Consider the following 22,622-nt stretch of genomic DNA (forward strand, 5'->3'; position numbering starts at 1 on the left):
TCAGGTGTTTTTTCGAAGGAACACAAACAAGCTGGAGAAACTCAGCGGCTGCAGTAGCAGCAACATCTATGGAGCGAAGGAAAAAGGCAACGTTTCGGGTCGAAACCCTTCTTCAGCATCTGCAGTTCCTTCTTAAACAGGTGTTTTTTCGATCCGTTTATGTAAATGAGATGTCCGGTTATTCTCCAAACGTTTGCTGTTGGCTGATTTGAATGTTCAAACCTGCAAATGAAAACGGGAAATGGCAACATTTTAATGATATTAAATGGCTTTAAAATATCCCAAGGACTGTTTCGATGGTCAATCTGAATATTTGATTGACTTTAGGAAAATATTTCCGTTGTCTGGCGAGCTAAATTTAGAATTGTATTTTTGTACAATGGTGAAAACATTGCGCACTCCAGAAAGTTTCGTATTTCATTTCTGTATTTATTTATGTCACAAAGGCTTGAAGAGACTTTCAATTGTTCAATTATTTAGCTTTTTCTTATTTCAGTAATCTAATTCAAAACAAAGCATTGAGATAACCCTCTCTCTCTCTGCCCCTCCTCTGCCCGCTCCCTGCACTTGTCTCTCTCTCTCTTTGCCCCTCTCTCTCTCTTTGCCCCTCTCTCTCTCTTTGCCCCTCTCTCTCTCTTTGCCCCTCTCTCTTTGCCCCTCTCTCTCTCTCTCTCTCTCTCTGCCCCTCTCTCTCTCTCTCTCTGCCCCCCTCTCTTTCCCTCTCTCTCATTCTGCCCCCCTCTCTCCCCCCCCTCTCTCTCTCTCTCTCTCTCTCTCTCTTGCCCCTCTCTCTCCCTCTGCCCCTCTCTCTCCCTCTGCCCCTCTCTCCCTCTGCCTCCCTCTCTCTTTCTGCCCCTCTCTACCCTCAGCCCTCTATCCCTGTATCTACCCTCCCTCTGCTCTCTCTCATAGTTGCTTAATCCCCTTTTTAAATGACTTGACATCGGGAGCAGCACATGTGTTGGGTGGTAAACTATCCCATTATCTATTTCAAAAATATACCATTCCAAATCCAGAGTATGCGGCAGGCGAACCCGCACGACCGGCTGAAGTGACGAGGCAGCTCAGTTCAGTGGTGCCCTCTCACAGGCTCCAAGATTCCATCATGTTCAATTGTCATAGTCACCAGGAACGGAACAATGGAATTCATACACACTGCGGCTTTATAGGCCCATTAACACAAAAACAGTACAAATAAACAGTTATCAAATATATAATGAATCAGTTATTCTAGTAACCATCCATTTAAGAGGCGCGTGTTATGTTTACAATAAACTTTAATTAGTGAACCCAGGAGCGTGTAATTCAGCTTCAGGGCTGAATAGTTGACGTCACAGGCAGAGGGAAACAGACGTGTCCGCTTGTGGGCCCAGTCCAGAGAAGGGTCTCGACCAGAAACGTCACCCATCCTTTCTATCCAGACATGCTGCCTGTTCCGTTGAGTTACTCCAGCATGTTGTGTCTACCTTCAGTGTAAACCAGCGCCTGTAGTTCCTTCATTTGCAGTGATGACCTTGCCTTACATTGGAGCGTATTGTGATTAAGTCAGTAAACTTCTTCAGAGAAGACAGTACATATTGAGATACTCTCTCACCCCAAGAGTTAATACATCCCACCCTGTTTGTTTTTTAGTTTAGAGATACAGCGCGGAAACAGGCCCACCAACTCCGCACCAGCGATCCCCGCACATTATCCTACACACTAGGGACAATTGACACTTATACCAAGCCAATGAACCTACAGACATGTACGTCTTTGGAGTGTCACGGGGAGAACGTGCAAACTCCGTATAAATAGCAAACCTAGTCGGGATGGAACCCTGGTCTCCGGCGCTGTCAGGCGGCAACTCAACCGCTGCGCCACCCTGTGTGGTACAGTTGTATGTCCTGTTTCTCACAGGTTATCTCAGTAAACCCCACTGTATCTATTACTCTGCACCACAATGTTAGCTTCAGGTCTCATGTTTGGTGACAAAACACACACTTTATTTGCCCTTGCTCCGAATTTACACCTTTTTGCATCCCAGGTCCATATAACTTTATTTTTAATTTCGCGTCTCTTTATCTCCTGCATTAGACTGTTACATGCAATTCTTTCCGGTTTTATTGATATCCAGGTTATTTAATGTTTGACTGAGTCCTCACGTGAGATTGGAGTTGGCATTTGCAGCAGAGCATTCAACCCGAGACGGCGGCGTGCGCAGTGGACACTCGCGGTACTGTAAGCAAAGCTGTCAGGGTTCAGCCGCTCTCGGAAAGTGAAAGCATTTTGAACCAGGAAGTGCCGAATTAACATGGCTTCCAAAGAACAGATCGAGAGTTGGACTGAGTTAGCAATTTGTCCCATCTGTCTGGATTTCTTTACCGATCCGGTGTCACTGGAGTGTGGGCACAACTTCTGCCGCTCCTGTATCACGCAGTATTGGGAAAGGGAGGGGAGAAACTCCTGCCCGGAATGTAGAGAGGTGTTTAGAGACCGCACTGTCAGGGTAAATCGCGTTTTAGCAAATCTATCTGAGAAAGCTCGGATATTGCACCTGAATCCCAAAGAGAAGGACGATAAACTTTATTGCGAGAAACATCAGGAAGAACTGAAACTGTTTTGTGAAACTGACAAGAAACTGATCTGTGTGATCTGTCGAGATGCGCGGGAACACAGAGATCACCGCTTCCTGCCCAGAGAAGAAGCTGTGGAAATCTACAAGGTAAAAGCAAAGAGATTTTTAACGACAACGTTGTTGAATCGCATGTTTATTGTCTAACTTTTATTCTCTGATTCCTAAAACTAATTTCAGGATAAAGTTAAATCTTGCTTCGAAATTTTCACTGAAAAGAAATCAAGGATCCAGCAAATGGAGCAGCGACAGAATCTGAATATTTATAGAATTCGGGTGAGGCTCTCCAGTTTCGATTTCCTGATCTTACTTAGATTTTTTTGTTGGTAATTATCGGGCAGAGTCGTGGCACAATAACTCACACCCGTGTCTCACAGTGTCAGAGACCGACATTTAAGAGTAGGAAGGAACTGCAGATGCTGGTTTACACACAAAATGCTGGAGTAATTTAGCGGGATTGGCGGCTTTTCTCGAGAAAGGAGCGGGTGACGTTTCGGATCGAGGCCCTTCTTCAGACTAGTAAGGGGAGAGGGAGTTACAGAGATAAGGAAGTGTAAGAGATCATAAAAGATGTAGATCTAAGAAAATGTAGAGTAGATCATTGCTAGCTAGGAGAAGTTGACAACAAAGCAAGCAGAGATAAAATGTAATCACGGGGACAGTCAGGCTAGTTGGAAAACTTGGAAGGGGGAGGGATAGAGAGGGAAAGCCATTGTTACATAAAGTTAGAGATCAAAATTCATACCACTGGGGTGTAAGCTGCCCAAGCGCAATATGAGATTATGTTCCTCCAATTTGCGCTGGGCCTCACTCTGACAATGGAGGCCCAGGACAGAAAGGTCAGTGTGGGAATGGGAATGGTAGTTAAATAGTTTAACAATCAGGAGATCAGATAGGTTTAGGCAGACTGGGCAGAGGTTCTTCAGCAAAACAATTGCCGAGCCTGCGCTTGGTCTGGCTGTTATAAAGGAGTCCACACATGTCTCAGCGGATACAATATAATATATGATGTTGTAGGAAATGCAAGTGAACCTCTGCCTCACCTGACAAGATGTTTGGGTCCTTGGATGGAGTCGACGGAAGAGGTATAGGAACAGGTGTAGCATCTCCTGCTGTTGCAGGGGAAAGTACCTGGGGAAGGGGTGGTTTGGGTGGAAAGGGATGAGTTAACTAGGGAGTTCTGGAGGGAATGGTCTCTGCGGAAAGCGGTGGAGATGGGAAGATATGGCTAGTGGTGGGATACCGTTGGAGGTGGTGAACATCTTAGAGGATTATGTGCTGTATGTGACAGCAGATAGGGTGAAAGGTGAGGATTAGGGTAACTTTCTATCGTGACTGGGAGAGGGAGAACAAGTGGAGCTGCGGGATATTGAGGAGGCCCTAGTGAGGGCCATATCTATGATGGAAGAGGGGAACCCCCGTTCCCTAAAGAGTGAGGACATTTCAGACGTCCTGGTATTGAAGATCTCACCTTAGGCGCAGATGTGGTGTAGCCAGAGGAATTGGGAGTAGGGGGGCAGAGTCTTTGCAAGAAGCAAAGTGGGAAGAAGTGCAGGCTAGATAACTGTGGGAGTCAATAGGTTCATAATTGATGTCAGTCACTAGTAGGAGATGATGAGGTCCCTTACAATCAGAGACAGGTGAATTTATAATGGGAAACGAGGAAATGGCAGAACAGTTAAACTAGTACTTTGGTACTCCACTAAGGAAGACACAAACAAACACCCAGAATGACTAGGGACCGAGGATCTAGTGGGAGGGAGGAACTGAAGGGAATCCACATTAGTCAGGAAATGGTGTTAGCAACCTGTTGTGACCAGAGGCAGATAAATCCCAGGGCCTGATGGTCTGCATCCCAGAGTACTTAAGGAGGTGGCTCTTGAAATCGTGGATGCATTGGTGATCATTTTCCAATATTCTCTCAACTTTGGACCAGTTCCTGTGGACTGGTGGGTAGCCAATGTAACCTCACTTTTTAAGAAAGGAGGGAGAAAGAATATAGGGAATTATAGCCAAGTTAGCCTTACATGGGTAGTGGGGAAGATGCTTGAGTCGATTGTTAAAGATGTTATAGTAGCGCATTTGGAAAGCAGTGACTGGATCGGTCAAAGTCAGCATGGATTTATGAAGGGGGAATCATGCTTGACTAATCTTCTGGAATTTTTTAATGTAACAAGTAGAATGGATAAGGGAGAGCCAGTGGATGTGTATATGGGCTTTCAAAAAGCCTTTGACAAGGTCCCGCACAAGAGATTAGTGTGCAAAATTAAAACACATGTCATTGGGGGTAGGGTATTGACTTGGATAGAGAACTGGTTAGCAGACAGGAGGTAAAGAGTAGAAATTAACATGTCCTTTTCAGAATGGCAGGCAGTGGCTAGTGGGGTGCCGCAAGGCTCAGTGCTGGGACCCCAGTTGTTTACAATATATATTAACGACTTAGACAAGGGAATTAAATGTGACATCTCCAAGTTTGCGGATCACACAAAGCTGGATGGCAGTGTGAGCTGCGATGAGGATGCAATGAGGCTGCAGGGTGACTTGGATAGGTTGGGTGAGTGGGAAGATGCATGGCTGATGTAGTATCATGTGGATAAACGTGAGGTTATCCACTTTGGTGGCAAGAACAGGAAGGCAGATTATTATCTGATTATTATGGTGTCAGATTAGGAGAAGGGGAGGTGCAACGAGACCTGGGTGTGCTCGTACATCTGCCACTGAAAGTAAGCATGCAGGTACTGCAAGGCAGTGAATAAAGCTAATGGCATGTTGGCCTTCATTGCAAGAGGATTTGAGGTTAGGAGCAAGGAGGTCCTAATGCAGCTGTACAGGGCCCTGGTGAGACCGCACCAGCAGTATTGTGTGTTATTTTGGTCTCTTAAATTGAGGAAGGACATTATTGCTATTGAGGCAGTGGGGCGTAGGTTCACCAGGTTAATTCCTGGGATGGCGGGGCTGACAAATTATGAAAGAATGGGTTGACTGGCTTGTATTCACTGGAATTTAGAAGGATGAGAGGGTATCTAATAGAAACATATAAAATTCTTAAAGGATTTTACAAGCTAGATGCAGAAAAAATGTTACCGATGTTACCAGGGGCCACAGTTTAAAAATAAGGGGTAGGCCATTTAAGACTGAGCTAAGGAAAACATTCTTCACCCAGAGAATTGTGAATATGGGGAATTCTGTGCCACAGAAGGCAGTGGAGGCAAATTCACTGGATGTTTTCAAGAGAGTGTTAGGTTTAGCTCTTAGGGCTAAAGGAATCAAGGGATATGGGGAAAAGGCAGGAACTGGGTACTGATTTTAGATGATCTGCCATGATCATATTGAATGGCAATGCTGGCTCGAAGGGCCGAATGGCCTACTCCTGCACCTGTTTTTCTATGTTACTAAGAAATGGTAGGGAAATGTCGGAGATGGCCCACGTGAATATGAGTGCAGGATGAAAATTAGCAGTGAAGTAAATGAAGTTCGTGTTTTCTCCATGGGTGCAGGAAGTTGCCCCGATGTAATCGTCAATGTTATATATTGCATATTTTGCTTGGGCAGCTTAAACCTCAGTGTCGTAATTCACTTGGGCAGCTTACACCCCAGCGGTATGGTATTGACTTCTCTAACTTCATGTTAGCCCTGGTTTTCTTCTTTCTCCATCCCTGCTCCCTCCCAGTTCTCCAAGCAGTCTGACTGGTAACCCACTGGTTACATTTTACCTGTTTGCTTTGATGTCACCTTCTCCTAGCTAACAATGATCTATTCTACATTTTCTTTGATCTTCATCTCTTTTGATCTCTTACACTTCCTGTTCTCTGTGACTCCCTGTCCACTGACTCTTAGTCCGGAGAATGGTCTTATACCGAAACATAGATGCTGCCTGTCCCGCTGAGCTACTCTAGCATTTTGTGTCTTTCTATCTACCTACATTTAAGAAGCAGCTAAAAAAGCTCTTGATTCAAAAGGCAAAGAATGCTGCAAACAAAATTTAGGTAAATGAGGCGAGTACAGTGGGTGGCATGAATGTTGGGTGGAAGGACCTGTTTCTGTGCTTTCTGACAAGATTAATGGACCCTGTGTTCACCATCCATTTCTACAGGAAGTAGAATTCACTGGCATCACATATTAACCTTCCATTTGACAGGAGCAGTCAAACAGCCTTCAGTCCCACATCACATCCCAGTTTGCTGAACTGCACCAGATTCTCACTGAGAAAGAGCGACGCTTATTGAGAAATCTCCTGGAGGAAGAGAAGAGTATTTTAATTCCAATGGTGCAAAATCTCCAAGAGATTAAAAAAAAACTGCACTCTATTCAGGAGGAACTCGGAAAGTTGCAGGAACAGATGGATCAGAAAGACGGAATGATATTTCTCAAGGTGAGTAATTACATGTCAGTTTGGTTCAGTGTAAGGGCAGACTCAGAATGTTGGGATATATATTTAAAAGATTTAATATATATTTAAAATAAAATAATTGCACTTCATTTAATACAAGAAACCTGACAGGTAAGACAGGTGATCTCAGGGCATGGATGGGTATATGCGGATGGGAATTTGTAGCCATTATGGAAACCTAACTAAGAGAGACAGGACTAGTAGCTTCATGTTTCATAACAAGAGGATTTCAGTATAGGAGTAGAGAGATTCTTCTGCAGTTGTATAGGACTCTGGTAAGACCACATCTGGAGTATTGTGTACAGTCTTGGTCTCCGAATTTGAGGAAGGACATCCTTGTGATTGAGGCAGTGCAGCGTAGGTTCACAAGATTGATCCCTGGGATGGTGGGACTGTCATATGAGGAAAAATTGAAAAGACTAGGCTTGTATTTACTGGAGTTTAGAAGGATGAGGGGGAATCTTGTAGAAACATATAAAATTATAAAAGGACTGAACAAGCTAGATGCAGGAAAAATGTTCCCAATGTTGGGCGTGTCCAGAACCAGGGGCCACAGTCTTAGAATAGATATAGATATAGATAGATATGCCATTTATTGTCACTATACATGTACAGTGAAATAGAAAGCTGCTCGTACTCAGTGCATACATATAATTTAGTACAAAAAACAAGAAACAGAAAAACAAAAAACAGAAGAAGGGAGAAGGGGGGGGGTAGGGGGGGGGGATAGGTGCACAATTCTGCGGCGCTATATACATATATACAGATGGAAGTCCGGGTGTTGGGCTGTGAAGTCAGTGCATGTGTGAATTTGAATTAAGAGTAGTTATAATTTTCGGAAAGCAACTATTTCTGAGTCTATTTGTCCTGGATTTGGATGGTTCATCCACTGATGCTCGTGGGTGGGGCTGAGTAATTAAAAAGAATAAAGGGGAGGCCATTTAAGACTGAGGTGAGAAAAAACTTTTTCACCCAGAGAGTTGTGAATTTATGGAATTCCCTGCCACAGAGAGCAGTGGAGGCCAAATCACTGGATGGATTTTAGAGAGAGTTAGATAGAGCTCTGGGGGCTGGTGGAATCAAGGTATATGGGGAGAAGGCAGGCACGGGTTATTGATTGGGGACGATCAGCCATGATCACAATGAATGGCGGTGCTGGCTCGAAGGGCTTCCTCCTGCACCTATTTTCTATGTTTCCATGTTCCAGGGTATGTGCTGCAGGAGAGGTAAAAGTGGGGGTAAGCGAGGAGGAAGTGTTGCCTTATTGATTAAGGAGGATGTCACAGCAGAAGTCCAAGATCACATTACTGATGGTTCATCCACTGATGCTCGTGGGTGGGGCTGAGTAATTAAAAAGAGATGATTTTATTGGGAGTATACCACAGACTGCCAAATAGTCAATGGGAATTAGAAGAGCAAATATGCCAGTTGATTGCAGACCACTGTAAGACTAATAAAGTTGTTATGGGGATTTATCTCAATATAGACAGGGACTGTCATAGTGCAAATTGTTTAGACAGGATGGAAATTGTATATGTGTTCAGGAAAATCTTCATGGGCAATATATAGAGGGCACTCTATGGGAGAGGGTAAAGCTTAAACTACCCTTAGGAAACTGGAAAGGACGAGATACCTGAAGTCTTTGTGGGTGAGCCTTTTGGGACCAGAGATCACTATTTTATTAGATAGTATGGATAAAGACAGGGTGGGCCCGCAAGTTAAAATTCTGAATTGGGGCAAGGTAAACTTTGGTGGTATTAGACAAAAACTTGCTCAAATTGATTGGAGTAGATTGTTTGTGACAAAGGGACATCCGGAAATGTTGATGTATTTAAAAGCATGAAGGGCAATGCAGCTGGGTGTAAGGAAGCTTGGATGATGAGAGAAATTCAGACTCTGGTCAGGAGTTTCTGGAACTGAGCAGTGTACTTAAAAAGGAAATCGTGAGGGCACAAAGGGGGCAAGAGCTAGCTCTGGCAGATAATATCAAGGGAAATTCAAAGATAATTTATTAGTACTTTAAGGAAAGAGGATAACTAAAGAGAGAATAGTGGCTCAGAAATCAAAGTGGTTATATCTATGTGGAGTCACATACATGGGTAGTCTTCAGTGAGTATTTCTCCTCTGTTTTTGCCACAGAGAAAGACATGAAGACTGGGGAATTTAGGACAGTTAAAGAAAGTGTCTTGAGGCCAGTCAATATTATGGTCGAGGAGGTGCTGAACCTCCTAATGTGTATGAAGGTAGATAAGTCTCCTGGGCCTGTTCAAATATATCCGATTGTGAGGCATGATCTCCACGTACAAATCCCTGCTGACTATCCTTAATCAGCCCCTGTCTCTCCAAATATATACATATTTCATCCCACAGAATACTCTCCAGTACCTTACCTATCACAATTTTGTTATTGTATTACTTATAGGTAGGATGTCAACAAAATAGAGAGAGTACAGAGGAGATTTACTGGAATGTTGCCTGGGATTCAGCAACTAAGTTACGGAGAAAGGTTGAACTAGTTAGGTCTTTATTCTTTGGAGCGCAGAAGGTTAAGGGGGGACTTGATAGAGGTCTTTAAAATGATGAGAGGGATAGACAGAGTTGACGTGGATAAGCTTTTCCCATTGAGAGTAGGGAAGATTCAAACAAGAGGACATGACTTGAGAATTAAGGGACAGAAGTTTAGGAGTAACATGAGGGGGAACTTCTTTACTCAGAGTGGTAGCTGTGTGGATGAGCTTCCAGTGGAAGTGGTGGAGGCAGGTTCGATTTTATCATTTAAAAATAAATTGGATAGTTATATGGACGGGAAAGGAATGGAGGGTTATGGTCTGAGTGCAGGTAGATGGGACTAGTGGAAAATAAGTGTTCGGCACGGATTTGAAGGGCCGAGGTGGCCTGTTTCTGTGCTGTAATTGTTATATGGTTATCGAAAATTACAACAGGATCTTGATCAGTTGAACAAATGGCTTGACGTATAGTTATTGCCGTTTAATATTGCCGTTTAATGCAGATACGTGTGAGGTGTATCATTTGGCAAGTACAGCCAGAGCAGGACCATCACAGTAAATGGTTGGTCTCTGGGAATGTTGTGGAACAGAGGAATCTAGGAGTGCAAGTGCACAATTCTTTGAAAGTGGCACCACAGGTAGATTGGATGATCGTGAAGGCTTTCTGCACACAGGTCTTCTTCAGTCAAGGTACTGAGCATAGAAGTTGGGATATTATGTTATAGTTATACAAGACATCGGTGAGTCCATGTTTGGAGTATTGTGCTTAGTTTTAGTTATCCAGCTCGGAGAAAGATATTGTTATGCTGGAAAGAGTGCAGAGAGGATTTCTGAAGATGTTACCAGGACTTGAAGGGTTCATTAGTGATATGAGCAGAATTAGGCTAGTTGGCCCGTCAAGTCTACTCTGCCAGTCAATCTTGGCGGATCTATCTTCCCCTCTCAACCTCATTCTCATGCTATTCTCCCCATAAACCCTGACATGTAATAATCAACTGTAGGGAGAGGCTGGACAGGTTCGGACTTTATTCCTTGGAATGCAGAAGGATGAGAGGTGAGCTTAAAGAGGTGTATAAGATCATGAGGGGAATAGATGATATGCAGAGATTTTTTAAACCAGAGTAGTGGTATCAAGAAAACATATATTTAAGGATCGAGGGGAAAGATTTAATAGGAGCACGAGGGGCAACCTTTTCACAAAGAAGCTGGAATATGGAATGAGATGCCGGCAGAGGTAGTTGAACATTTAAAATACATCTGAACAGGTGCATGGATGGGAAAGGTTCAGGATGAAATGGCCCAAATGCAGGCAGATGGGGCATCTTGGTGGCATTGTCAGGTTGGGTCAAAGGGCCTGTTTCCATTACTGCTGCATTACTTTTTTTTAAATAAAAAATATTTAAATATTCTCTATGTTTGTGGATTGAATTCTGATTTACAACTAGACAAATATTTTGCCTGTAGTGGCGCCGAGTTAATGTGGCCATGCAAATTAGCAGACTTTAGAAAATGTCCATGGAGTCCCAGGATGCCACGTATCTTCTCAAGAATGAGTTGCTGTGGTTTTGTGCATATGTAAAATCGGAGGGAATCCAAGGAAGTAGACAAGGCTTATGTCTGTGATGACAGGATCATTCTATCAAGAGAGCTTAAACAGGTTGTGTCTATATTTTATTGAGTTTGGGGTTGATCTGGGTGAAACATATAAAACCCTAAGGGGGCATGTGAGTGGAGATGTGTCATGAGTGGGAGGTCTCTAATAAAGGTGTGGGGAATTGGGGGCGATGGAAATATAGTCAAGAAAAGACATTCAAGCCTGGGGTAGATCAGCCTTGACCATATTGAATGGTGGGGCAGCCTTGAGTGATCAGGTTTTGTGTTTGTGTGTTGACATACTTGTGGATGGGCATGTCAGTGAGTGGGAACTAACAGTGAAATCCTGACAGTGGCATATACATTAGATTTGTCATTGATGTCCGGTTTACAAGGTGTAGTTGGTCATTTGGGGGGATTAAAACATTGTTTTGTTTGGGTATGATCAACATTGAATTAATCCCATTCTTCAACACAGACAGGCCAGGCTCCCCATCTTCTCCCATCAGATTTTCTGCTTCGCACAACCTTCCTCCCATCTACTCGCTTTATCCATCAACAACCATTACCTATTCTCGTAGAATTTGTTGGAGACTTTAGACATTTTACGCGCAATTAGGGATTTTTCGCCTTGCCCAATCAAATCATATAACCATATAACCATATAACAATTACAGCACGGAAACAGGCCATCTCGACCCTTCTAGTCCGTGCCGAACACATAATCTCCCCTAGTCCCATATACCTGCGCTCAGACCATAACCCTCCATTCCCTTCCCGTCCATATAACTATCCAATTTATTTTTAAATGATAAAAACGAACCTGCCTCCACCACCTTCACTGGAAGTTCATTCCACACAGCTACCACTATCTGAGTAAAGAAGTTCCCCCCTCATGTTACCCCTAAACTTCAGTCCCTTAATTCTCAAGTCATGTCCCCTTGTTTGAATCTTCCCTACTCTCAGTGGGAAAAGCTTTTCCACGTCAACTCTGTCTATCCCTCTCATCATTTTAAAAACCTCTATCAAGTCCCCCCCTTGACCTTCTGCGCTCCAAAGATTAAAGCCCTAACTTGTTCAATCTGGAGTAGTTCCAGAGGATTGGCGGGTAGCAAACGTAACCCCACTTTTTAAGAAGGGAGGGAGAGAGAAAACGGGGAATTACAGACCAGTTAGCCTAACATCGGTAGTGGGGAAACTGCTAGAGTCAGTTATTAAAGATGGGATAGCAGCACATTTGGAAAGTGGTGAAATCATTGGACAAAGTCAGCATGGATTTACGAAAGGTAAATCATGTCTGACGAATCTTATAGAATTTTTCGAGGATGTAACTAGTAGCGTGGATAGGGGAGAACCAGTGGATGTGGTGTATCTGGACTTCCAGAAGGCTTTCGACAAGGTCCCACATAAGAGATTAGTATACAAACTTAAAGCACATGGCATTGGGGGTTCAGTATTGATGTGGATAGAGAACTGGCTGGCAAACAGGAAGCAAAGAGTAGGAGTAAACGGGTCCTTTTCACAATGGCAGGCAGTGACTAGTGGGGTACCGCAAGGCTCAGTACTGGGACCCCAGCTATTTACAGTATATATTAATGATCTGGATGAGGGAATTGAAGGCAATATCTCCAAGTTTGCGGATGACACTAAGCTGGGGGGCAGTGTTAGGTGTGAGGAGGATGCTAGGAGACTGCAAGGTGACTTGGATAGGCTGGGTGAGTGGGCAAATGTTTGGCAGATGCAGTTTAATGTGGATAAATGTGAGGTTATCCATTTTGGTGGCAAAAACGGGAAAGCAGATTATTATCTAAACGGTGGCCGATTGGGAAAGGGGGAGATGCAGCGAGACCTGGGTATCATGGTACACCAGTCATTGAAGGTAGGCATGCAGGTGCAGCAGGCAGTAAAGAAAGCGAATGGCATGTTGGCTTTCATAGCAAGAGGATTTGAGTATAGGAGCAGGGAGGTTCTACTGCAGTTGTATAGGGTCTTGGTGAGACCACACCTGGAGTATTGCGTGCAGTTTTGGTCTCCAAATCTGAGGAAGGACATTATTGCCATAGAGGGAGTGCAGAGAAGGTTCACCAGACTGATTCCTGGGATGTCAGAACTTTCATAGGAAGAAAGACTGGATATAATCGGCTTGTACTGGCTAGAATTTAGAAGATTGAGGGGGGAGCTTATAGAAACTTACAAAATTCTTAACGCGTTGGACAGGCTAGATGCAGGAAGATTGTTCCCTATGTTGGGGAAGACCAGGACAAGGGGTCACAGCTCAAGGATAAGGGGGAAATCCTTTAAAACCGAGATGAGGAGAACTTTTTTCACACAGAGAGTGGTGAATCTCTGGAACTCTCTGCCACAGAGGGTAGTTGAGGCCAGTTCATTGGCTATATTTAAGAGGGAGTTAGATGTGGCCCTTGTGGCCAAGGGGATCAGAGGGTATGGAGAGAAGGCAGGTACGGGATACTGAGTTGGATGATCAGCCATGATCATATTAAATGGTTGTGCAGGCTCGAAGGACCGAATGGCCTACTCCTGCACCTAATTTCTATGTATCTATGTTTCTATGTAATCTTTCTCTGTAACTTAGTTGCTGAAACCCAGGCAACATTCTAGTAAATCTCCTCTGTACTCTCTCTATTTTGTTGACATCCTTCCTATAATTAGGCGAACAAAATTGTACACCATACTCCAGAATTGGCCTCACCAATGCCTTGTACAATTTTAACATTACATCCCAACTTCTATACTCAATGCTCTGATTTATAAAGGCCAGCACACCAAAAGCTTTCTTTACCACCCTATCTACATGAGATTCCACTTTCATGGAACTGTGCACAGTTATTCCCAGATCCCTCTGTTCACCTACATTCTTCAATTCCCTACCATTTACCATGTACGTCCTATTTTGATTTGTCCTGCCAAGATGTAGCACCTCACACTTATCAGCATTAAACTCCATCTGCCATCTTGCAGCCCACTCTTCCAACTGGCATAAATCTCTCTGTAGACTTTGAAACTCTACTTCATTACCCGCAACCCCACCTATCTCAGTATCATCTGCATACTTACTAATCCAATTTACCACACCATCATCCAGATCATTGATGTACATGACAAACAACAGTGGACCCAACACAGATCCCTGTGGCACCCCACTCGTCACTGGCCTCGAACCTGACAAACAACCATCCACCATTACTCTCAGGCATCTCCCATTCAGCCACTGTTGAATCCATCTTGCTACTCCACCATTAATACCCAACCATTGAACCTCCTTAACCAACCTTCCATGAGGAACCTTGTCAAAGGCCTTGCTGAAGTTCATATACACAACATCCACTGCTTTACTCTCATCAATTTCCCGAGTAACATCTTCAAAAAATTCAAGAAGATTAGTCAAACATGACCTTCCAGGCACAAATCCATGTTGACTGTTCCTAATCAGACCCTTTTTATCCAGATGCTTATATATATTATCTCTAAGTATTCTTTCCATTAATTTGCCCACCACTGACGTCAAACTAACAGGTCTATAATTGCTAGGTTTACTCTTAGACCCCTTTTTAAACAATGGAACAACATGCGCATTAATAATTTTGAATCCCTCCATCTGACTGTCTCTGACACTGATGCAAATAAGAAAAACATAACCTCTCCAGCCATTCCAGAAAGTTGCATCCACTCAGTCGTGGCACAATTTTCATAACATAGGTATTCTCCCGTTGTTCTAGGTCTTTTCTGCAATATCCTTTTTCTGTCTGTGTCAGCAGAAGTAAGAGTTGGGAAATGGGAATGTTCAGAGGCTTGTAATATGGGGGTTAAATTCCTGCTGTTGTGATGTCATCGTCCATCTCACCCAATTCAGATTTGTGTTTTATTTATTTCAGGAGGAAGCTCACCAAGAGAGAAGGTAGGACTTGCTCTTTGCTGAATCGCTGCACCATTTTCTAAAATGACAGACATTTACATGTGTATATTTGTTTAATTAGATCTTTAATAATTTTAGGGTTAATGATGATGGCCAAGTATTGTCAGTGGCAGATGGTGCCTTGCCAATTGGAAAATTCGATCAGCCCTTTTTGTTGAATACTGTGTTGAGAGATGTGGTTGGAGTCATGAAGCGAGGTAAAGCTTATATTATTTCCGTTCTCCTTGTTTGTGGTCCAAATGCCAAATATAATTAGATCTACACATTGACTTTAATAATGGGTGGAGAGGGAGTTGAAGTTGCAATACATCATCAATCATAGCTACCATGAGGAATTACTTTCAAAATTGTCAGACTCCTGAAATCTACCGACAGAGGAGCATAATACAACCTTTACAAGGGCTCTTCCATCTACAACAGCATCCTGAACTTATCCACATATCACCATCACCCCTTTCCCCACATGCCCCGCCCCCCACAATATCATTACATCCTATTACAGTAGCTGGGGAATTAAAAATCAGTTAATGAAATCCTAGGAGGATAAAAGCTAGACCAGTATGATGACCGGATTATCATAACGACACGCTGGCATCCTTCAGAGAAGGAAGCCTGCACCAATAACCATGCCTGAATGGTGCATGACGGCAGACTCATGTTGACTCGGATCAGTCTCCTGCTGGACTCACCAGCATTACACATTCATATATTAAAGGAATGAGATAGGATGGACCAACCAGCACCGACTTCAGCACCGGGAAATCACATGCAGCCCAGTCGATGTTGCCAACTTTCCTTCACAAAAGCACTCACATTGGTTTATTCCCTGAGTAACGTGTAATCCATCCCTTTCAGAACCAGTCTATTTACTAACATAAGGAACCTACACATATATGGTGCACACACTCACATCAATGCACACTTCGCATGTGACTAATGTGCATTAACGCATTTATATACATGCAATTGCCACGGATAAACACTCCATTGATGTTCATTCTAATTAATACACACACACACACACACACACACACACACGCACACCCACACAACTATAGTCAGAGTGGAAGACACGGCCAGGAGCACAGCCTCATATTTGCCATTTCAGAATTAAATCTTCCATAATCACCAAGTCTGAATATTATGCAGCACTTGACCTCCCTCGGAGCTACCTTGGCAAATCATCAAGATACAAGATACAATTTATTTGTCATTTGGACCCCATGATGTCCAAACGAAATGACGTTTCTGCAGCCATACATTACAAACAAATAGACCCAAGACACAACATAATTTACATAAACATCCATCACATTGCTGTGATGGAAGGCCAAAAAAAACTTATCTCTCCATTGCACTCCCCCCCCCCCCCCGATGTCAGAGTCAAAGTCAAAGCCCCCGGCTGGCGATGGCGATTGTCCCGTGGCCATTAAAGCCACGCCGGGTGATGCAAGGTCGCACACCGGGTTCTTGATGTTCGAGCCCCCAGCGTGCGCTCGCAGAGTCCCGCGGCCATTTCAAGCTGCGCGGGGCGGTGCTGTAAGGCCCCGCTCCAGGAGCTCTTCGACCCCGCAACTCGGGCGGGAGAAGTCGCCGTTGTGGGAGCCTTGAAAAGTGGTCTCCCTCCAGGGACCCGTGGGCTCCCGGTGCCGCCGTCCGCCAGACCCGCAGATGCAGCCTCCGAATCTCCGGAGGTCGGGCCGCAGCAGCACCACCGCTCCACCCGCTCTGGAATCGGCCAGCTCCGCGACGGTGAGGTGAGTAGTCGGCACCAGAGCCCCCGGTCTTCCTGTTGGAGGCCGCTCCTCGTTGCAGCCCCAACGACAACGGAGACCCGACAAAGAAAAGGTCGGGTCTCCCGTGCAGGGAGAGATTTAAAAGTTTACCCCCTCCCTCCCACCCCACCCCTACACACACATACCCCAACAAAAAATAACAAAAACTACATAAAAACATAGACAAAAAATAATAAAAACGCAGACGGGCTGCAGAGGCAACTGCTGACGATAGTCGCGCCGCCTACCGCCCATCAGATCAAGGGCAGCGTGGGTGGCCACTTAAATCAGGCCTTCTTTAGTAACAGTCACATGTTTTGAACCACACACAGTCAGGGATAGGCACCAAATCACTCATGATCACACGTAAGAAACATGACCAACTGTAGGCCCATGTCCATTCAAGCTCAGCCCACTTATCAAAAAGACCATGGCTATCTAACCAATTTTATGGCATCACCACATTTACTTTCATAAAAAAATATAGATTAATCTCGGTTTCAAATGAACTCGCCCTCTATTCAATTGCATATCCCTTATTCTGAGTCTGTGAGCACTAATTCCAGAAACCAGTGAAGGGAACCATCCTCACTGCATCCAGCCTGTTGTACATTGTACAAACTTTGTAACTTTCAATGAAATCCATCAATGTCCTAGCCTACAAAGCCTCATCCCAGAAGCAGGTGCGGCAGAGATGAAGAAATTAGGAGCAGGATATGGCGTCCTTGCAAGAGACATGGTGGGAGGAGGTGTAGTCAAGGTAACTGTGGGAGTCAGTGGGCTAATAGTAGATGTCTGTTGATAATCTGCCACCTGTGATGGAGAAAGAGAGATCAATGAAGGGGAGAGAGGTGTCAGAGATAATCAAAGTGAATTTGAGGGGTAAAGTTAATAGAGAATTGTTAGTAGAAGGAAACCGATTGGGTTTCTGTACCAGGAGGAACCAGAAGGCCTTAAAACCTTCCTGGCTGAAAATGGAGGTGCAAAGGGGCGGGATGCCAATGGTAAAGATGAAGCAATGGGGCCAAGAAATGGGAACTTATTAAAATATTGAAGACATGTGAGGTGTCTCAGATGTAGGTCGGAAGGGATGGACAAGACAGAATTAATGTACTTGGGGGTGAGTTTGGTGGGGCAGAGGCAGCAGAAACAATGTCTGTCAGGGCAGTCCTGTTTGTAGATATTAGGATGTAGTTAGAAGCAGGCAGTATGGGGCTGGATAACTATCAGTCTGGAGGCTGTGGAGGGGAGATAATCAGAGGTGATGAGATCACTGATGGTCTGTGAGACTGTGGCCTGTGGTTCGTCTGTGGGGTCATGGGCAAGGGTTATGTTTGAGAGGGCGTGTCCTAGAGCTTGGCCTCAGCACAGTAGAGGTCAGCCCACCAGACCACACCAACACCTGCCTTGTCAGCAGGTTTAATAACAACATTGAAATTGTTACTTTTCACAAAGGGTGAGACTGGTTTGGGTAGAAGGGATGGAGAGGTTCAGATGGTTGATGTCACGCTGGTAGTTGGAAATAAAAAGGTTCAGAGAGGCCAGCAGGCTGACAGGAGGAGAAAGGTTCCTTTCTTGTTGCCATAGTGCCATTCTTGATGAAGGTTCACCAGACTGATTCCTGGGATGTCAGGACTTTCATATGAAGGAAGACTGGATACTCGGCTTGTACTCGCTGGAATTTAGGAGACTGAGGGGGGATCTTGTAGAAACTTACAAAATTCTTAAGGGGTTGGACAGGCTAGATGCAGGAAGATTGTTCCTGATGTTGGGGGAGTCCAGGACAAGGGGTCACAGTTTAAGGATAAAGAGGAAATTTAGGACCAAGATGAGAAAAAACATTTTTTCATGCAGAGTGGTGAATCCCTGGAACTCTCTGCCACAGAAGGTAGTTGAGGCCAGTTCATTGGCTATATTTAAGAGGGAGTTAGATGTGGCCTTCGTGGCTAAAGGGATCAGGGGGTATGGAGAGAAGGCAGGTACGGGATACTGAGTTGAATGATCAGCCATGATCATATTGAATGGCAGTGCAGGCTCGAAGGGCCGAATGGCCTACTCCTGCACCTATTTTCTATGTTTCTATGTTTCTTCTACAATCAGCCCAGGGCCCTGTCGTTCACAGTGAAAGTTCTACGCTGATTTGACTTCCCAATTCATTTTAAATTCCTGTACATTAGCCACGCTTTAACTTTCTGGAACTGTACCTGTGGCTACCGATGACACAACCCCCTTTGTGTGTAAGAGCCCATGATCTTATAAAATGCCTAGATAACCACTGACCTAAAATGCCTCTCCCTTCCCCTTCCTCCATATTTTTCCCTCCTTCGCAACCATTAATCCTCCAGAGCTTTCAGTCCTGCCCATTTTCCATTTGTATGATTTCAATTATTTGGCCGACTATGCCTGATTCTGAACAGCGTTGCCCCGGTCCAGTAGGAATGCTGCTCGAATTTCCCCCACCCCCATTGATTTGCAACTCTGCTTCTCCCCGCTCCTCCCAGTCTCCGTGACGTTGGATGTGGAAACGGGAAAAACGAATCTCGAGGTGTCTAAGGATCGGAGGAGCGTGAGGTGGGCCAAGACTGAGATGAGTCTCCCTGACACTGAGACGCGGTTAACTGTCTGGGAGTGTGTGCTGGGATCGGAGGGATTCACATCGGGGAGACATTACTGGGAGGTGGAGGTGGCCAGGAATCGGGTCTGGAGTGTGGGAGTCGCTGCAAAGTCTGTGAAGAGGAAGCAATGGGTGGCGCTGGTTCCTGAGGCTGGAATCTGGACCATCGGGCGGCAGAGTGACGGTTTTAATGTAAACACTTCACCTCGATCCCGTCTCCCCGCCAAGCCCATTCCCAATAGGGTGGGAGTCTATCTGAGTTATGAGTCCGGCATAGTGTCATTTTACAACGCAGGCACAAAGTCGCATCTCCACACCTTCGCTGGGAATAAATTCACCGAGAAACTTTATCCGCTTTTCGGAACTTGGGATGTAAAGCAATGGCTGACAATCTGTTCAGGTTCCGCTCTGGGTGTGTAAAAGGGTCATTTGATCTTCTGTTCAAAGAGTGTACCGAATTCAATAGCGTGGCTTGGAGAAGGTAGACGTGAAGTAAATAATAATTTGCCTCGATGTCAGAGGTTGTTGTCGCCTTCCACACTTTTCCATCGAGAGGAAAGCAATTTCTCACAAATTTGATCACATTCCATTGAACAATGAACTTTGTAACTGCGTTAATCATAATTGCTGGAGTGTATTGTGCATGATTTCTGCACAAATACATTTGTAACGGGACTTAAAAATGGTTACAATAAAAATAAGATAATATACCTTACCGTGCTGTAGAACTTGTACTTGTTTTATGGGGTGGTTGTGGATGTTCTGATGCCTCGGGAAACCCGTGCAGAATAGAACCATTGGAATGTGTGAATAAAAAAAATGCACAAACGTTTTAGATTAAATGCGTTGTTTCATCATTTCAGATCTTGGTTAGGCATTATACTTAATTTAAAATGGAGAAAATAATACAGATACTGAGCCTCTGAAACAAAAATGTCAACATCAGGAGGAAGGTAACTAATATCACTTGAAGAATATCATTTATCATCTATCTATCTATATATTACTAAAAGTCTGATCTTGACTACTTCCTGTTGTTCTTTATATTGATTTTAGAAAAAACGCTGCCACTTACGGCTGTGATTTTTAGCCATCTTGCACAGTCCCTCTCCGCTGCGCAGGGGACAAGAGGATTTTTCCCATCGATGAAAAATACAAGAGTTATTAGTGTTTAAAAAATGTTGATATTCTCTCTCCTGAAGGCCAAGCCCCTTCCTGAGGGACTATAAAACCCGGAAGTGTTGAGGGCCTCAGTCGGTCTCTGCAAGATGGGGAGAGTGAGAGGGTCACGCCTTTCAGTCTGAGCTGTGAATAACACCGAACACATGTCTGCTAAACTGTGAGTGTGGTTTTACTGACCTTGAGTGCCCTTAATGTGGTTTGAAAATGAAAATGTTGGTTTGATAAAGCACAGCAAATTGTTGGTGGTGGTTGGTTTGAAATAAAGCACGGCAAATGGTTGGTGGTGGATGGTTTTAAATAAAGCACAGCAAATGTTTGGTGGTGGTTAGATTGAAATAAAGCACAGAAAATGGTTGGTGGCGGTTAATTTGAAATAAAGCACGGCAAATGGTGGTTGGTGGTTGGTTTGAAATGGCAAATGATTAAAAGTCTAAACTTGACAACTTCCTGTTTGCACTGTATATTGATTTTAGATAAAATGCAACCACTTACAGCTGTGACTTTTGTCCATCTTACTCAGTCCCCCTCCGCTCATCAGGTGCAGAGCATTTTTCCCATCAATTAAAAGTTAAAGTGTTATTAGTTTTTTTAAAATGTTGAGACTCTCTACTTTCAATCACGCCATGAAGGCCTTGCCCCTTCCGGTGGGAGGGGGGAGGGATTATAAAATCCAGAAATGTGGGTGTGGCTCAGTATCTGCAAGATGGGGGAGGGAGAGGTCACGACTCTGTCTGAGCTGTGAATCAACTGAGCACACTGAATGTCTACTGAACTGTGAGTGTGATGTTTTGTGTGGTTTTATGGTGGTTTCACCCAGCTTGAAATGGTATGAAACTGCATTTGAATTTGGTGGCCTTGCACCCTGCTTGAAGCGGTAGGAAACTGCATTTGAAATTTGGTGGTCTTACACCCGGCTTGGAATGGAATTTCAAGGAATAAACGTGAGTGAACTACCAGCCCAGCAGCCGTGAGTGAGCTGCCAGCACATCAGGCTTGAGTGACTGTGCTGCCACCCCAAGAATCCATTTGTCCCACAATGTCCATATTAGCCCTCAGGAAACCAGTCCCTTCAGCCCACAACACCCATACTAGCGCTCCAGAATGCCCCCCCCCCCCCCCCCCCCCCCCCCCCCCCCCCCCCCCCCCCCCCCTCCACCTCTGCCCACCAAGATTGGAATTGGTGGAGAGGTGGAATATTGCATTGGGGGACCAGCCCTCCTGTGTGAACATGGGACGCAACGGGCCCCACTTATAATATATTCTAAACCTCTCATCTTCTTTGTTTGTGATTCTGCCTGTCTGTCCGTGATTCAGGGATGCTCAGAACTACGCCAAACAGTACACGATAGTGCTACAATGTTTGGACCACCTTACTCACAATTGTCCTGTGGGTGTTTTTTTATCCCGTTTCGTTAAGATTGATGTTATATTTTACAAGTATTCACATTTTAAATTTACAAAATCTTACCTCATCTGCACTGGCAGTTAGCAGCATATGATTTCACAATAGGATCTAATTTACATAAACTGCTCGTCAACAGTGTTTCACCCAGTGCAATGAGAGATTTGTTACATTGTTGTAAGGAGAGGGAGGCAGTGGGGGAGGGGAGGGGAGGAGGAGAAATGTTATTTAAACAATGTGTTTAGGGGGGAGAGGAATAGGGGAGAGGTGAGGAGTGGGAGAGCAGAGTGATAGAGTGAGAGGAGAGGGTACGGAGGGGAGAAGGTTTATGGAGGGAGGGAGCAACTGAGGGTAGAGGAAAGGAGATGGAGGGAGAGGTGAGGGAGTGGAGGAGAAGAGGGGAGAGAAGGGGGAGGGTGACGAGGAGGAGTGGGGGAGGGAGTGTTGTCGATGAGGAGAAATGAGCCGTGCCTGCGTAGTGGGGGCCTTTGGGTGAGTGGTGGAATATTGCATTGGGGAACGCGTTGCATTGGGGGAATGGGTTAAAGATATAAATGAGTTGCTTTGAATGGGTGAGTGGTGTGATCTGGCATGGGGGAACGGAGTCCAGC

The 22,622-nt window shown here is 44.6% G+C and overlaps 1 protein-coding gene across 2 annotated transcripts; it reads left to right on the forward strand.

The window, feature by feature from the left end:
* Positions 1–18: 18 nt before the first annotated feature.
* LOC129715220 (nuclear factor 7, brain-like) lies at positions 19–20,272 on the forward strand. 2 transcript variants are annotated; one of them, XM_055665081.1, is made up of 7 exons: positions 19–140; positions 2,117–2,704; positions 2,795–2,890; positions 6,753–6,986; positions 14,998–15,020; positions 15,117–15,235; positions 19,315–20,271. In XM_055665081.1, the coding sequence occupies exons 2-7, from the start codon at positions 2,294–2,296 to the stop codon at positions 19,845–19,847; spliced, it is 1,416 nt and encodes a 471-aa protein (XP_055521056.1). In that variant the 5' UTR covers positions 19–140; positions 2,117–2,293; the 3' UTR covers positions 19,848–20,271. The 2 variants fall into 2 exon arrangements, with proteins under 2 accessions (XP_055521056.1, XP_055521057.1); XM_055665082.1 differs by lacking the exon at positions 2,795–2,890 and having other exon boundaries at positions 19,315–20,272.
* Positions 20,273–22,622: the final 2,350 nt, after the last annotated feature.

Source organism: Leucoraja erinacea, unplaced genomic scaffold (assembly GCF_028641065.1).
Source record: "Leucoraja erinacea ecotype New England unplaced genomic scaffold, Leri_hhj_1 Leri_105S, whole genome shotgun sequence".
In the NCBI taxonomy this organism is placed as follows: domain Eukaryota; kingdom Metazoa; phylum Chordata; class Chondrichthyes; order Rajiformes; family Rajidae; genus Leucoraja; species Leucoraja erinaceus.